General features: G+C 37.1%; 1 protein-coding gene across 1 annotated transcript; it reads right to left on the minus strand.

The window, feature by feature from the left end:
* Nucleotides 1–7,110: 7,110 nt before the first annotated feature.
* On the minus strand, nucleotides 7,111–8,922 carry LOC121781227 (protein ROH1-like). Its single transcript, XM_042178953.1, has one exon. It carries the CDS (start codon nucleotides 8,397–8,399, stop codon nucleotides 7,230–7,232), a length of 1,170 nt encoding a protein of 389 aa, XP_042034887.1. The 5' UTR covers nucleotides 8,400–8,922; the 3' UTR covers nucleotides 7,111–7,229.
* Between the last annotated feature and the right edge of the window lie 9,637 nt (nucleotides 8,923–18,559).

Genomic DNA, 18,559 nt, shown 5'->3' on the forward strand with positions numbered 1-18,559 from the left:
TGCAATAACGCAAGTCCCTTTTGGCTTTAAATAGTCGGGATTTTATATTGTCAGGCTTCATGATTTCAGCTTTTTGCGTGGATTAAATTGTTTTCAATGATATTTTTTGGGGAAAAATTGAATAGATGATTTTCTCTTTTTTATTCCTTAATTCATTTTATTTTATTATTAGTTTTTGCACTGGCGCCACAGTTTATTGTTATTACGCATTAGGATTCTCTTAAGCCCAATAGGCCCAAAAGTTATGGATACTACTCCCTCCATTCCAATTAGTAGAACATGTTAATTACTGTCACTATTTTTATGCATAAAAATATAGTCAGAAATTTAATTAAAAAAAAAACTTATAGATATAGTTGAGCGACTCTCATAATTTAGCAGACACGAGAGAAGCACCACTGTTGCTGATGTGGCATCGTATTTAGTATGGGTGTATTGAATCGACCAAAACTGATTGCATAAAACACCAGTTCAGTTATTATATGAGTGTATGTGACACAAAATTTGCTCTCAATTCTTGTTTTCAAATTTGAGGCACAAAATCCCAATTTAAAGCTACATATAGAGCAGCCGATGCCGATGCCGATGCCGATGCCGATGGCGATGCCGATGATTAAAACTAACATTCGATTTGTATACATATAAAGAACAATAGATACTAGAAAAAAATTGATCCATTAAAATAAAGTACCACCATTACAAGATACCACTACTCGTTCGACTACTAGTAATTCGGGAAAGAACCAGTGTACCAAGACATAAAATATAAATAGTCATACACATTAAATTAAATTAGTAATGTGGAAGCCCAAATTTCTAACAAGCTGACCACCGGATGGGAAGCTGGTTGTCGTGCATTTCCGCAATGGACCGTTATACCTCCGTCGACCGCTAACCCTTGCTCGACAACTGACTTCGGGTCAGCGGGCCGCTGAGTAGGCCTGAAGTCGTTGAACTTCCGTTTTGACATTTTCTGACTTTTTTCTATGTCTATTTAATGCATTACTCACATGACATGTCAAAATACCAAATAGAATAAAATATGTAATTTAAGAACATATTTGCATGAATGACATTCAAAGCTAGCCAAATCTAGGCCTTAAAAACATGCAAAATCCGTGTTGACGGACAATCAAAAAAGCCAAACAGAAAAACCCTTTCACAAATCACAATTATTTTCGACATATGTAAAGAAACGTTGTCTAGCAATCAGAAAAGCCAAACATATCTCATCTGAATATTATAGATTAAATCACAATATTTGCCGATTTGGGACATTCACGATTTAAAGATCCGTTTACTTTTTTCCACTTTTAGTTGCGGACCCCGCATTCACTAACTTTTTCACTCACCTTCCATTAAAAATTTAACCAAAAATGGAGTTATATTTCACTAACTTTTTCCGTTAACATTTCTTAACAGTGTCAAACAATTTATTAAAACTTGTGTCAAATCAAAATGGCTCTTTAAATGGTTCTACACGGACTAAAGGTTCACGAAGAGATGGAAAGAAGAAATTGTAAATGAATTACTTTTATAAACCATTGAGAAAAATACAGAAAAAAACAGACTGAAAAATGACAAGATTCGAGAAAGAATCATAAAGAAAACCCAATTCTGCCTAGGAATATAAGATAACTACGATAAATAAAGATGTACTAATCTAAGCATACAAAAAGGTAGATACAAGTCTTGTGGATAGAAGTGGTGTTGGTAGATCTCCAAATGTTGTTGGTAGATATAATAGGAGTATTATATTTTGGACAAAGTTGTAAATCAGCATCAGTTACTACCAATATATGATCGTGGTCTTCATCTGTGTATTTTATTCTGAAAGTGCCAAATCTCAGATTAAACTTTGTGACCACTTCTTCAAAAATCTTATTTAGACCACACTTGAGACATATTTCAAATTTTATGCAAAGTTCTTCATGTTGTACTTTTGCAATCACCTTCTCTGTCTTCTCAACAACGCAAGGATGGGTGCTTTTTGTGCTTGTATCTCATCGTCACTATTTTTGCCTAATACACTATTCGATTTAATGTATGATTCTATTGCACTAACTTTTATTAGTAACATTGACCAAACCAAATCATTATTTGTTTCTCTATTAGGTTCGTGTCAAACAATCTGACCTTCAATATTTTTTTACAGACCATAATCTACTATTCAATTTATTGTATGATTCACTCACAATAACTTTTAATAATAAGATTTACTAAACCTAATTGTTACTACTTTCACTATTAGATTGGTGTTTATTAGATTGGTATCAAACAATCTGACCTTCAATATTTTTTACAGACCATAATCTACGTACTATTCAATTTATTGTATGATTCACTCGCAATAACTTTTAATAATAAGATTTACTAAACCAAATTGTTACTACGTTCACTATTAGATTAGTGTTTGATACACTCTCTTTCACTATTTTCATCCTTATTTGTTTCTCTATTAGGTTGGTGTCAAACAATCTGACCTTCAATATTTTTTAGAGACCATAATCTACTATTCTATTTATTGTTATATGATTCACTCACAATAACTATTAATAACATTGACCAAACCAAATCATTATTTGTTTCACTATTAGGTTGGTGTCAAACAATCTGACCTTCAATATTGTTTTACAGACCATAATCTACTATTCAATTTATTGTATGATTCACTCACAATAACTTTTAATAATAAGACCCTTGATCTATCGGACTAGAGCACCAACGATTTGTAGCGAAACGGAGAATAAGATAAACCCTAGTTGAGTGCTAGGGGGCGATTTCCGCCATAACCGGGGAATGAGAACAAGTTATACTTTATTTCTCAATAAATGAAAATACGATAGAATTCTATTATATAGAATTCTAAACCCTAACATATGTCTTGCTAATCAAGAAACATAATTAAAATAAAAGATTACAAAAGATATGGAGAATAAATAAATATAACTAACTAAAATAGAAGATATGCTAAATAAATAAAATCAAGAAGATATGTTGGACGAGATATGCTTGACGATTCACAAGATTGAGGACCCTATACTCTCCCGCCGTTGAAAACCACCTTGCCCTCAAGGTGGGTCATGAATTAAGAACATCAGTGTCTCGTCCAAGGTGGAAGTACTCTCAAAATCTCCAGGGTAAAAAATACGAACTCCTTTCATCGCACCAAAGCAAAGAGTTTCATGCCCCTGTCTTGTACGAGTCGATCCGAAACGAAGAACAAAGACAAGTACTCCTTGTAAATTTAATCCTCCATCAACATCTCTCAAACTCACAAACTCAACCAGTACTCCAATCATCACAGCCACGCAGCCTGTTCCACGACGATGCCTTCGACATCAAAGCCGTCGTCGGACGACGACAACCCGCCACCGCCGCCCCTCACGAACGAAGAGCTAACCGACGAGATTTACGCCTCTCGTGCGTTACTGGCAGGCCAAGACAAGAAATTGACCCATCTTATACTTTATTTCTCTATGAATGAAAATACGATAGAATTCTATTATATAGAATTCTAAACCCTAACATATGTCTTGCTAATCAAGAAACATAATTAAAATAAAAGATTACAAAAGATATGGAGAATAAATAAAGATAACTAACTAAAATAGAAGATATGCTAAATAAATAAAATCAAGAAGATATGTTGGACGAGATATGCTTGACGAGATTCACAAGATCGAGGATCCTATCATTGTAGGACAAAAGACCAAGCTATAAGAGAGAGCGGAGAAAGGAAAAATGGTGAATATGAACAATAATCACCCATCCAAGATTAATTTCAAATGTTTCTAAAATACCATCATTACATTCATCTTCTAAAGAACTTCGCGTGGATACCTCGCACACCTCAACCGGAGTCCGGTAGAAGAAGATATGGTTGTTTTACGAAGACTGCGCATTGCAGTGAAAAACGTGCGGGTCGGGCCAAAATTATCTGACCGAGGGGGCATATCGTGATACAAAAAAGACCCAACCGGGCGATTTCTGAGCAAAAAAATGTCCAACCGGGCAAATGTTACTGGACCTATTTTCGAGCCCTGACTATTTAAATAGCTAGGGCACGACTTTCAAACAATGTTTTAAAAACCGGACCGGCCAGCGAACCGGTGTCGTTACTGGTTCACTGGTTCAACCGGTTCACTGGTCGAACCATTGGTTGAACCGTAATACTGTTTATACATATATATTTATTTATTTAGTTATAAATAATAAAATTTAATTACATGTTTTATCAATAAATATTATAGTATTATACTTTTAATTGTATTATTATAGAAAACAAGTCTTATATTAGTATATTAGAATATTTAATGACGTTAAGTTTGAATACAATAATAAACTATAATACACAATATTAAAAACTAGTATTAAAGTCTATGTATAATTATAAACTCCTATATTGTAAAATATAGTGATTGTAAAAATATAATTAAAATATAAGAAATATATTATAATTAACAATTTCTTAAAAGAATATAGAATTAAAATGAATTATCTTAAAAGAATATAAAATTAAAATGAATTATCTTAAAAGAATACAAAACTAATATGAATTATTAGTTTTGGTGGAAAAAGAATTTCAGATTTAATGTATAAGGATAATTAATGTTCATAATATTTCAAAATGATCATGTGGTGGAGTGGTAAAGAAGTTGATATTTAGAGATGAGGTCATGTGTTCAAGTCTTAGCAACAACAAATTTTAAAATTTTTTTTTTGAAAAATTGAACAAAATTAAAAAAAAAAAATTGAAAAATTGAAAAACCGGTTTCCGGTTCGCGGTTGGACCGGTCCGACCGGCCGGTTCCACCGGTTCGCGGCGGTTCAATGTGCTAGTGGTTTTTAGGGGTGAACCGGACCGGACTGCCTACCGGTTCGCGGTTGAACCGGTCGAACCGGCCGGTCCGGTCCGGTTTTTAAAACATTGCTTTCAAAGCATCTTTTGGCGGTTGGAGCCAATTTTTAGAGAGAGAAAGAGGCTTGGAGTCAATTTTTTGGGGAGAAGAAATAATCTCTTTACTTTATGTCTTTACATTCCTATTTTGAATCTCTCCGATATTTAGTTTCAAATCTATTTCAGCTCTGTTGTCAGTTTCATGCTCACTGTGCTTTTGTCTAGTTTAGATTTTGATGGCTTTTTTAATTTTTTACTTCTGTTGTGATGCTTACTTTCCGCTTTGACATGTGTTGGATGCTTGCAGCAGTTTTTTTGCTTTCGTAGCTAATTTAGATCTAGCTTTAAATTCTCGCAAATGTTTATTTCGTGCTATGGTATTATATAAACTACAAATGCTACTTAGTAATACTGCAATATTCATAAAGTAACACTACAATTTGGTAAGGTAAAACGATACTTAGTAATAATGCAATATTCATAAAGTAACACTACAATTTGGTAAGGTAAAACGAATTATGCAGACACGTAACATTGCAATAATTATAGAGTAACGCAAGAATATTCATAGAATAAGACTGCAATCTGGTAACAAACTGAAAATACAGGATACCAATTTTGCCCTTCAGCGTTTTTTATATTCCAATTTAATTAAAATAGGCTGCCACGTGACAACTTGAGAATCACTCAAAATTGGTGGTATGGTCTAAATTTAATTATTTTTTAATTTAAAGTATATTAATTTAAGTGTATATATGTTGAAATAGTTTATATTTATAAATAAATTTAATTGTTTACATTTTATATAAATATATTTATATTTAAATTACTAGATTGATAAATATAGTTATAACCGATTTGATTTTGATTTCTTTTATGCAATAAGATATTATTAATCATAACTTCTTCCTGTTTCTTTTTTATGCTTCTCAAAATATAAACTCTCTTCGTCCCAGCTAAAGTGATTGATTTCTTTTTTATCGTTGTTTTGCGAATATGATAATAAATAGTTAAAATTGAGAGAAAGTAAAGTAAGAGAGTAAATAATATAGAGGAGAGTCGTATCTACATTATTCTCTTTCTTACTTTATTTTCTCTTCTTTGTTATTTATTTTACTCCACTTATATCATAAATTAAAATTATATAAAATTATTTTCTGAATTTGAAATGTTTCATTTGTCTTGTTAAATCTTTCTATTGTTTTGAATTCTTATTTCTATAGTTTCATATAGTATTTGTATTCATTATTTGAAAATCTTATGTCTGGTGCATAGCACGGGGTTTAATACTAATTTACTAAATAATTAGCACGAAACCAAGTGAAGAGGTACTACAATACTACATGTATCTCTCTCAATGGATCTTTTTGGCATTACACCTCATTTCAGAGCATCCCCAACGATGCCTTAGCTAAAAGCGGCGTCCTTACTGTCGGCACGGCAAGCGTGCTGCTTACCGTGTGCTCTTGCCGACAACACAACATTGCTCTTAGCTAAGAGTAGTGCTCTTCCGGAAGGACGCACGCGCTTTGACAAATGGTATCCTCTGAGTGGGCGGTGACCCCAATCACACCCCCGTGATTGGGCGTCATTTTAATCCGGATTTTTTTAATTCATAAAAAACAGAAAAAAATAAAAAAGATAAAAAAAAATTTCAACTTCCCAAAAATAGAGCCGCTTATGACCATTTTTTAAAAAATTAATAATTTTTTTAAATATTTTTTATCCCTAGTTCGTCCAAATTATCTATAAATACCCTCATTCATCACCTATTTTTACATCAAACTATCTCTCACTGATACTTCTTTCATATTTCTTCATACAATTCACCAAAAGTGCGGCAAGAAGAACAAGCATACTATCAATAAATTCAGCCACGAGTAGTGAGCTTTGAATTTTAGGATATTAATTATGCAGTTTTAAATTTTTACGATTTTAATTATTTACTCTTTTTATTTTTAGTATTTCTGATTTTTTTATGCATTTTAGTATTATGAAAATATTTTAGTAATTGAAGTATTTAAATTGTATAATATAATAAAAATGAATAAAAGTGTCTTAGCTAGAGCACCATTAGGGGTATTATACCTTAGCTAAGAGCACAAAATATAAAATGAATATAAGTGGGACCAAAGTGGGACCGGGCCCACCACCGTGCTCTTAGCTAAGAGTATGGTTGGGGATGCTCTCTGAGAATATACACAATACGATTACATGTGAAGCACAAATCCATTACACAAAATCGCAAACACAAGATGGCTCCAAACTAATTAGTACATAATCACATTTTCTCTAATACATACAAAGGAGATTGCCCTGCCCTCTCCGATCACTCGTGGGCGTTAGCTCGAGCTATGGAGTCGAGCCCCTCAGTCCTGCTCCTCACAATCCTACGAAACGCTTCCCTCACGAGGCGCTCCAACGGGTCCAAACCCTCCTTGATCGCCTCATATACCTTCCCGAGCTCCTCGACCCTCTGCTTCACCAGACTCTCCTTCTCCTCCGTCAACGGAAATCCAACGCTGTCAGTTAGCTCATTCATAAGCCTCACACATTTCTCGATCCCATGAATCTCTTTCATCAGCCCACAGGTGTTCCTCCGGTCCCTCCTCTTCGACTCCTCCGTGATCCGCTCGTAGAGGGAGGCGATGGGGGTCGCCCAAGCGAACTGCCTGGTCAAGAATTGCGCAGCGGGCAGGCCCCGGTCCTGGCAGGGTATGGCCGCCACGAGCGCCCACATCGTGAAGAGGAGCACGTAGCTCATGGTGTAGACGGCGATGTTGAGGCCGTTGGTGGCCGAGGTCTCGTTGGCTCGGGGTGGGGGGAGGTTAATGCTGATCGCCTGCAGCTGCCTCACGGCTGACCAGGTCCGGGAGACGCTCCAGGAGAGGGACCGGAAGCTGGCCATGGAGGGGGGCTGGTTGCTCTGGCGGCCGAAGGAGCGGTTGCGGTGGGAGGAGACGGCGGCGGTAGAGGTGGAGTTGTCGTCGAGCATTGCGATGGTGAGGTCGATTAATGCCTTCTTAGCGCGGCGGATTTGGCCCTCGCCGATGCTGCGCTGGTTGCCGAGGGCGGAGAGGACGATCTCGAGCTGCTTCTGCCAGTGGCGGATCTGATCGATGCCGTCGCGGATGGCGTTGCAGACGTCGAGGGCTTTGACGCTGCGATCGAAGAAATCGGTGATGTGCTTGTCGATTGGGGGTTTGGAGAGGCTGCTGCGGTGGTTGAACACGATTACTCTGAATTCTTCCTGGACGGAGAGGAATGCGTCGAGGAGCTTGCGGATCCACGGGATCGAGAGGAGCTCGCCGGAGGGCGCCGCCGCCACGTCGTGGAAGCGCTCCGCGACGGTGCGCTGGAAGGCTTCCAGGTCGGAGTCGTGGCCGCCGTTGGATTCCTCCATCGAGTGGACCTGATCGCGGCGGCGGCTCAGGATTGAGAAACTGAAGGGGGATTGGGATGGGGAAGACGATGATTCCTGGAAATCTGTTGGTGGCATTTCTCGATTTCAAACAGATGTTAGGTTATTGAATTTCAAAATTGGGGGAAAATAAATATTTATCGAAATTCGAAATTGGGGGAAAATGAATAACTGCAAACGGTGATGAGCAATAGCATCAGGAACACGATTCTACCGCATAGAAAACAGAGAATTGCATAAATTTATGAATCCAAATCCAAATTAGCCAGAAGAAAAAGGCAATACCAACAACGAAGATACGAAAATCGTCAAAAAAAACGGAAGAACAGCCGGATTAGACCGACAAAACTGCTTTTTCAAATTAAAAAAAAAAACAAACTCAGAATTTCAAATATTAATCCATAATAGCAGAGAAGCACAATAGAATTGAACTGAAATCATTCCGGAGAGGGAGATTGTGGGCGATTTGGATGGGGGAGAACATTCAGACATTCAAAAGTCAGTTTAAATAGTGGGCGAAGAGCATACTGTTGAGTGTGTTAATTAATCCTTAATTATGATAACTATTGTAAAACTGAAGTGTGCTTTGATTGGGCGGAACGAGTGTTTTTTCCACGCTACAGAATGACGCGCCTTAAAATCATTCACCTTGTCTCAATACGTCTCATCCGTTAACTAGAGACCGTACCTGCAACCCTCCATCTCTTAACAATCTCATCCCCTAACTATTCATTCAATTTTATTTTTTATTTTTATTTCAAACAAATTCAATTAATATTTTATTGAAATATTAAATTTCTGGAGCATCGTGAGACTGGGAAAAAATTAAAATATTAGAAAAAACGGCTATAAACAGCTAGTATTTTTGGTGGAATTTCTTTTTCAATTTTTTTCGGAATTAAAAAAATATTTTTCAACAGATATAAACGACGCCCACTCGGCGAGACGAGATCGAGCTGGCAACGAGCCAGCGCTACGGATGCTCTTATTTTAGATTGCTTTTTCTTTGCATATTCGTCCTTAGATTGCTGATATATTATTTCCACAACTGACTAATTAATAAATACGAATAATTTATTGTCGACAAATAATTGCTGATAATAAAATAAATTTCAATAAATACTTCCTGCATCCACAATTTATTTTAAATACTGTCTCCATCTCAAATAAATGTCATATTTTGATAATGACAACAAATTTTATGAATTATTGTTTTATATGTTAAGTGAAAAAAATAAAATAATATTCATATATATATATATTAATGTAAGAGATAATTTTTAAAAAAAAGAAAATATGATGGCTTTTGTGAGTCAAACTAAAAAGGAAAGTGAATATTTATCATGAGATGGAGGGAGTACTACTATTTTGATTCGGTACATGTTTTGAGAAATATGAAGAAAAGTGAATTGAAAAAATTAGTGATACGTGAGTCTAATAATATTTTTGTTTTAAAATTTTTGGGACTGAAAAATAAGGGAGTGGATCCCCTACTATGGTGGAAACACAGCAAAGGGTGCTGTGCTGTTAAACGGCAACGTTTTGATTCAATTGCTACTTCTCCTTATTTTATCATTTAAGCCAGCGTTTTGCTTCAATTGCTACACTCCCTTGTTCGTTTTGCTTCAATTGCTTGATTAATTAATAGGTATTGGAATTTTTAAACATAAAGAAAGAGTTTAATTATAAGTAGCTCTACATTATCCAATCATGATTTGATATTTATAGAGTACTATATGTTTCCTACTAAATTTTTCTCTTGTCTACTACTGCACATTTGTGAAGTAGAGCCATCCACATTCATGCTCTTTGCCATCCACATTCATGCTCTTTGCTAAAAGTATGGATGTGGGTTCGGACCTATTTTTATTTATTTTTACTCTTTGTTCTTCTGTAAGAGCACAACACCTATATTCATGCTCTTCCGCAAGAGCATGATTAAGGGTCTCACCATTCTATTATTCAATTTAAATACTTCAATTACTTAAAACATTTTCATAATATTAAATTGCATTAAAAATACCCGAAATACTATTACAAATTACATAATTAAATCCATAATAAAAAATTTTTGAAGTACGAATGAGAGATAATTTCATGTAAAGAATGGATGATGAATGTGGATATATTTATAGATAATTTTGGGATAAAATATTTTTTAAAAAATCAAAAAAATTTGAAAAAACGGCAATATTTTTGGGAATCCGGATTTTTTTTGAAATATTTTCAATTTTTTTTATGAATTAAAAAAAATTAAATTTAACGAAATAAAAATGAGTCCAATCAGTAGGCGCCACGTAGACGTGCTCTTCAGTACGGGATGCTTTTGCTATCGAGCAGGGTCGTGCCGTCGGCAAGAGCACAACGGCGATCAGGATATGAGTCGTGCCAACGGCACGACAGGTGATCTTAGCTAAGAGCACCGCTGCAGATGCTCTAATGATATTTTTATTTCAGGCTTGGTTATTATTGTGTTAGGCGGTGGTTTAAAGAGAGAGAAATAAACATTATGTGGTGAATCACTAGTTTAATTTTCTTTTAATACTATTTTTTGGACAAAGCACTGATAAATTAATTAGATGTGAAATCTAAATGTGGTATATTTATCTTTTTCTTTGAAAATAATTAAAAACTCTAGTAATTTCATAAATATTGATAGCACGTTTTATCATTCGGTTAGTATTGAATATTCCCACGTCGTCCACCTACTTAGGAAAATTTATTTATATTGTATTCATAGTTGGTCCTAATAAAATAATCTTAGTAGACAAAGATAGAGACAAATATATTTTGTACTTATTTGACTATAAGAACATGAGTAGTTAATGCTAATAATATCTCAAATGTTTGACATAGAATACTATCTTACTTTAATACGAAAAAGCTTTTCTCGGTAAATTAAAGAATAAAAACAAATTCACATATCAATATCCTAATCCCAATACTACATAAACAATGGGTAAACATATACTATAAGACAATAATAACAATATTCTGCATTGTCACAACACTTAATGTTTATCATATTAGTAATAGTTTGCATTTTATATCATCATGACTCGACAACTTAGTTACTTAGTTGAACGAAAAGATCCCCACGAATCATTTAATTAGACCTCATGATCTACAAAATAATACGACTATATTATAGTAGAATCTATAAAATTATTAGATTTTCAGAGAACAACTATTATCTAAAAAGATTTAACTAGATGTGGTAATTAAAAATAATTAAATGTTCATTTGAAAATATAAAACAATATTTGAAATGCGTTTAACTGTGTTCACTTACACTATCTTTAGGGTTGAGAAAGCGAAATATCTGATTTATGTGAAAAATCGACAACTTCATTAGATTCATTAATTGGAATTATGTTTTCCCGTGTTTTCATTTTTTTAAGAAATTCTTGTTTTCGTTATATTCAGTTTAAAAAACACTAAATAATTTAAAGGTCGAATTTTTATTACTATTATTTTTTTCAAAATTAAACCAATTCTATTTTAAATACTATTGGAATTATTGAGGGAGAGAGGTGCATACGTGGAGCAAGGATGAGGTGGATTTAGTTTGAGCATAACGTGTGGGCTTATTCCGACTGACGAAGTCCTACTAAATTCCAATCACTATAGTATTAAATCACTAATTCAATTCTCAAAACTAATAATTTATTTCTTGAAAAACACTAATTATTTCACATTACAGTCCCTTTTAAAAATTTTAAAAAAATTATTGTCCTTTTAGAGACACGGACTTGGTGATTTTGTTTATTTAAATATAAATACGTTAATATCATAATGTGACATTATTAAAGCTCTCGAGAAATTTATACATTTATGGCATTAATATGGCAAAGGAGTTATATGAGGTTGACACACCTAACTAAGCGTCATTATTGTGCAAAGACAGGAAATGATATCATCCTCTTTTCTCCGCACACGTTGAATTTCGCTTACCATTTCTAATTGAAAATATACAATTTAGTACTATAATTTAATTTATTGACAAATTTGACAATAATTTTTTTTAACATATGATAAATTATATTCCTACTCAGAATCTACTACTACATCTGTCCCTGAAAGTTTGTCCCATTTTTTCATTTCCGTCCGTCCACCAAAGTTTGTCTCATTTCACTTTTTACCATTTTTGGTAGTGGACTCCATATTCCACTAACTCATTTCTACCCACATTTTATTATAAAACCAATATTTAAAAGTAGGATCCACAATTCACTAACTTTTTCAACTCACTTTCCATTACATTTCTTAAAACCAGTGGCGGGTCAAAGTGAGACAATATTTGGGGGACGGAGGTAGTAGTTTTTTATTAGCGAAAAAACTTTTTACCATCTAAGTTGTGCTTCTTAGAGCATCTCCAATGGCGGACGTCCGGTCGGACATCCGCAACGGGTGACCGGGACGTCCGCCATTGTAACGAAGCAACTCGGATACGGACTTCCCGTAAGGACGTCGGATGTCCTCGGACGTCCGGGCGACGGGCGGGCGGACGTCCGCCATTGTGGCGTGGGTCGGACGTCCGGTATTTTTTTTTAAACTCTATATATACGGCTCGTTGAACTTCAGCACGATATTATCGAAGAGGTTTGGACGCGGAGGGGTTGACGTTGATGTGATTAATTTTTTTCGTTTTATTACTATGTAATTTTTTTTTCGAATTATGTATGTTTTTTTAATGAAGTTGTTAATTTTTCCCGTTCGTATTCGTGTTGAAATTTTATTTCTGCTAAAGTAAATTGCTTTATTTGTGATTTTTTTTATTGTGGGAAGTCCTAGTGGGAAGGGCCGATTGTGCAGGGGAAGTCCTAGTGACGTAGCAGTGGGATGAGAAGTCCTAGTAACGTGGCAGGAGGTGTTTTTGGGAAGTCCTAGTGGAAGTCCGAGTGGGACATCCTTCATTGGAGATGCTCTTAGTAACACGAATCCATGACATCTTGGATAGAGGAGAAAGTGCTTATCATTTAAGTTGTGATTCATTGTTAAAAAATTTAAAATTGGCTGGTTTTAAAATTGCATCTAGGATAAACTGGATTTAATCCCATTTAAAATTTTAAAAAATATATTTGAAATATCTGTGGCGTTCGCACTATCATACTGTGAACTGGTAGGCCTTTCATTTTCTCAATCTAAACAAATCAAGAATATGTATGTAATTTTCCCAGTGATACCTTTTTTTTATTTGTTGTAGTATTTCTTTAATTTTCTTAATGGGCCCTCAAATAATTTTATCTATAACAATGGTGAGGGTGGAGAGGTGTGGGGTAAGGTTAGATGTTAATATGGAAACATCAAAATAAACAAACATTATCCACAAATTATTGGCCACTAACTATGTGGCCTAGAAATAATATTTAATCGACATTTGTTAAATAAGAATGGCTGGACCACAATTAATATTTGATCATGAAACGTGACCAACCAAAGCCTAAGAACTGGGTCTCACTCATAAACAATTACGTTTACTTGGTCCAATATTTTAATCCACAAGAATTATTTATTTTAACGAAAATTTATTTAGAGGTGAGACATTGAACTCGACACTTTTTTTAGAGTATATTATAAAGTTTTGCTAGTTGAGTGTCTTGAAAGGAGAAGTAAAATAAGATCACTTTTTTCTAAGAGATTCATTAATAATTCAACAAGAAAACTCCAACTTCCAAACCATTAAAATCACAAGCAAATTTATCTCGTCTACATATGCATTTCTCATAATTGGTGAACACATATAGATAATATTGGTCAGATAACCTGTTTGCTTTAATCATCTTTTGTCAATATTATCATTAATAAACTATGCTAAATGTTACTCCCTATGTGTATGCATATTAAATAATTTGGAAGCTGATGGACTAAATAGCAAAAGGGGAAATAGCAAGGGCTGGATGATCGGTGAGTCAGCTCCCTAACGGCTATTGATGTTTTGCAAGTTGCAACCGAAGCAGTTTTCGACCTCGATCTTGTTGGATGATCGATGAGATCTAACAACTCATATATGCGCTGGTTCAGCTGGAATAGAGAGAGATCAAGAAGAGAGTCATTTTCTGTGTGAGGGAATCAAAGTTGTAAGGTGAGCTCTCGAGTTTGAGCGCTTGATTTCTTGAGTGATTCTTGTTCGATTCTTGAGCGATTGTAGCGAGACACTTCGATTGTGTTTGAGTATTTAATAAATTGGTTGATAGCTTCTCCGTGGATGTAGGTCTTACGATCGAACCACGTAATTCCGCGTGTTCTTCTATTTGCGTTCAATTCTCTGTTTTTGGTTGTTGTTTTGGCCGGATTCCCTCCGCCGATTCTTAACAATGAGAATTATAAACGTGTGTGTTTAGCACTTTCTCACATATATGGGGGAGATTAGCAATGTGATTTCCCATTGGGTGACAAAAAATTTCTTGTTTTAGGGTGTGAACACAAATATACATACCTTGAAACTATAGAATAAATAACAAAAAGCAGAAGTGTTGCATTATTTATTCCCTTTTATATTAGAATAAATGACAAAAAGGCATGGATATAGAAATTGATTGTACTCATAAAAATTTTCGCTATGAAATATCAGAACAGTTCAAGGTTTCTAACAATTGGAACTTAGAGCATTCACAAGCAGGCGGACGAGCGACCGGCGAGCCGCGCGTCCGTCGCACTCGTCCACTATTGCGACCGGCAAGCAGTCGACGAACGAGCCAGACGGACGACCCCTCGTCCGTCGAATTAGGCGCTCGTCCGCTATTGTGGGCACCCGACGGATGAGCGCGAAGGACGAGAGCATTTTTTTTCATTTTTTAAAACTCTATATATACGACTCGTTTCGGTTCATTTTTATTCGCACTACTTGTATTAACGAGTTTTTCCACTTTCACTCTACATTTCTCGACATCCCGAAACGGCTAGTGGTAGTGGTGCGGATGGCAGTGGTAGTGGTGCGGGTAGTAGTAGTGTGGGCGCCAGCGGCTGGGATAGTGAAGCAGCGCGGCAAATCCGCGAACAGATACAAGCCTACACGTCCGTTGAGATACATCGCCTGATGAGGGAAGCCTTGCAGCAGCAGGAGCCGGCGGTACCTCGCCCCATCCAGCATCGAGCTGTAGTACCCCAGGACCACGTCGCTGCACACCAACGGTTGTACGACGACTATTTCAGCGAGCAGCCGCGGTTCGGGGACAACCTCTTTCGGCGGCGTTTTAGGATGGGCAGGATCTATTTATGCATATCGTGAATGCTTTAGAGCGTCGATACAAGTACTTCCGATTCAGGGTGGATTCGAGTGGCAGATCCGGACACTGGCCTATACAGAAGTACACGGAGGCGTGGCCGACGTGTTCGACGAGTACCTTCACATCGGTGAGACGACTGCCCGCGACTGTCTCAAGTATTTTTATCAGGGTGTCGTTCAAATATTCGGGGAGAGGTACCTGCGAAAGCCTACCCCCAAGACTGCCAGGAACTGATGGATATGCGCGGGTCGGTGCACGGGTTTCCTGGGATGTTGGGCAGTATAGATTGTATACATTGGGAGTGGAAGAACTGCCCCACCGCCTGGAATGGGCACTACACGACATGCTTCAAAGGCAAGAATCCCACGAAGATCCTCAAAGTCGTAGCTGACTACCGAGTGTGGATTTGACATGCATATTTTGGGGTAGCTGGAGGGAACAACGACAACGACAACGTCCTTCAGTTGCCGCCCCTTTTCAACGAGCAGTGCCAGGACGTTGGTCCGACCATCAGCTTTGTCGCCAACGACAACCAGCATCATATGGGCTACTTTGCGAAGACGATCAAATGTCTACTTTGCGAGCCGACAGGAGTCAGCGCGCAAGGATGTGGAGCGGGCATTTGGTGTGCTCCAGGCTCGATGGGCGGCGGTGAAGGGTCCAACCCATTTGTGGTATGACAACTGCATTGTTGATATCATGTACGCGTGATTATCATGCACAACATGATCGTCGAATAAGAAGGTCCAAAACTGACTGATTGGACCAATGAAGATGCCGCCGGGCCAAGCCACGGCGTGGCCACCGCCAGTGTACGAATGGGGATACATCATGATAATGCTGGACGGCTCCAAGCACATGCCGACATGCGCCAACAAGATTGAAGAGTTATGGACGTGGAGGGATGCACGTTGATATTAATGTAATTTCTTGAAATTATTTTTTTTGTTTTTTTTAATTGTACTTTTTAATGTTTTTAATTTAATGAACTTATGATTGCATTTTCTCCGTATTCGTGTCGAAATTTTAATTCCGTATTATTTAAAATGTGAATTTGTTTGTTCGGATATCCTAGTGCTTGTCCACTATTGAGCAGTGGGATGTCATAGTGACGTGGTGGTGGAGTGGAAAGTCCCAGTGACGTGATAGAAGGTGTTTTTGGAAAGTCCTAGTGCTAGTTCGTGGGGAAGTCCTTTCTATTGGGGATGCTCTTAGTGGCTCTTCACTTACATATTCACGTACGAATAGGAAAGGTTTTGCACTATTTTTTGTTTCTCTAAGCTCTTGTACTGTTGTAGTATTTGATTTAAATAAAGGTTGTCCACTATTTTTCACTTTACCAACCCTGCGACCTACAATAATGTCTTTTAGTATCATACAATAATTAGTAAAATAATAATTTAGTACATAAAATATAGAGGATTGTTTCGATAGAGAATGTATTTCCAGTACCCATTGTCTAAACACATTCTTTCTCATTTTAGTTTATTTTTTTTAAAGTACAACACTGCAACTCGTTCAATTAATTTGTTTTAGCCAATTTTATATAACTTTGTTTTGCCAATTCAAAAGAGTAGTAAATATATACTCCTATTGTTGGATTCTGGGATTACAAGAGATAAAAGCCGGGCGTAATACAACCCAAAAGAAGGAATACAAAAGAGGAAACTGAACTAGAATGAGATTACAAATGTAAAAACGAAACAGTAACCGTGAATAATGTTTGAGCCGAGTTGAGGAGGCCTCTTCCCGCAAGACGAGATACGCCCCGGTAGTGCTCTTCGGTTTGGCGTTTCGTCCCCAAAGGTAAAACGACTACGTCTCTTTTGATGCAGCACCGCAATCAGTAGAGCTCCGGCGAACTGAATGGAGGAGAGGGCAGAGCTTCGACAGAAAGACAATGCAGAGAGGGAGAGAGCTTATGATGCAGAGAATGCTTGGAATTGTGTGTCCTAATGCAGTGGTATGGCTAGCCTATTTATAGGCCAAGCCACCATGCAGGGTCAACCGAGCCATGAAGGCTCATCATGGTAGATTCGTAACCGACGTCGGTTACGAGCGTGCGGCAGGCGTGTGCCTTTCGCATGTGGAGCGTGTGGATTTCTCACGTGGCAACCATGACTGTGCCTCGCTTGACGACGTGTTAAGCCACTTGGATTGCTGACTCGGCGGTGGTCCAAAAAGAATAGTTTGGGCCAAGCCCCAAGCCCAAAGACCACCCAAAGACCAATTGCCAAGATCCAAGTCCAAGCCCAAGATCAAGATCAAGATCGGGATCGGGGCCCGCGGCCGCGAGCGCGAGCACGAGCACGAGCATGGGCTCGGGCTCGGGCGGGCGGGCGGCGGCGGCGGCGGCGGCGCGCGCGTGTGGGCTCTTTCACCCATCTTGGTCCACTATAATTATTAAGTAACATAAAGTCACTTAATTTATACACATTAAAAGATGTGTTAATCCTCCAATGTGGGATAATTAACACTAGTTAATTATTCCCTAAGCTCCAACTCCAAGCTTTAATTAAAAGCTAATTATGCCCAACTTTAATCCACTATTTCTCACTCACCGGAAATCGGATTTGAGAAAGTGAATATACTACATTTATCTACGTAAAATGTAGATCGACGCTATGTCATTTAATTTCACAAAATTAAATGTCTCGTCACATTTATTATTTGGTCAAAATCCATTGACCGGGCATATTTAATACCATGATTTCTACAATTCCCCACATGAGTGGAAATAGCCGAATGCATATGCATGCAGACACAAGCTCAACCCTCGAGAGGTATATAAGCATAAGGATAGGTAGTTGTTGACTTTGAACCCTCCATAGTCGACACCATCGGATACACAGGCGGCTTAGTAGCGCGATGCTTTGAACTAATCCCCCACGGCGTGTACCGAGACAATGGTGTTAACGCTTAAACACCTCAACCTCATCCGTTCTCACGTTTTGTGTCCATTGCGGTCTTGGACACCACTTTGGATTCATAAGTGCATTTTTTATGAAG

This window comes from Salvia splendens, chromosome 20 (assembly GCF_004379255.2).
Source record: "Salvia splendens isolate huo1 chromosome 20, SspV2, whole genome shotgun sequence".
In the NCBI taxonomy this organism is placed as follows: domain Eukaryota; kingdom Viridiplantae; phylum Streptophyta; class Magnoliopsida; order Lamiales; family Lamiaceae; genus Salvia; species Salvia splendens.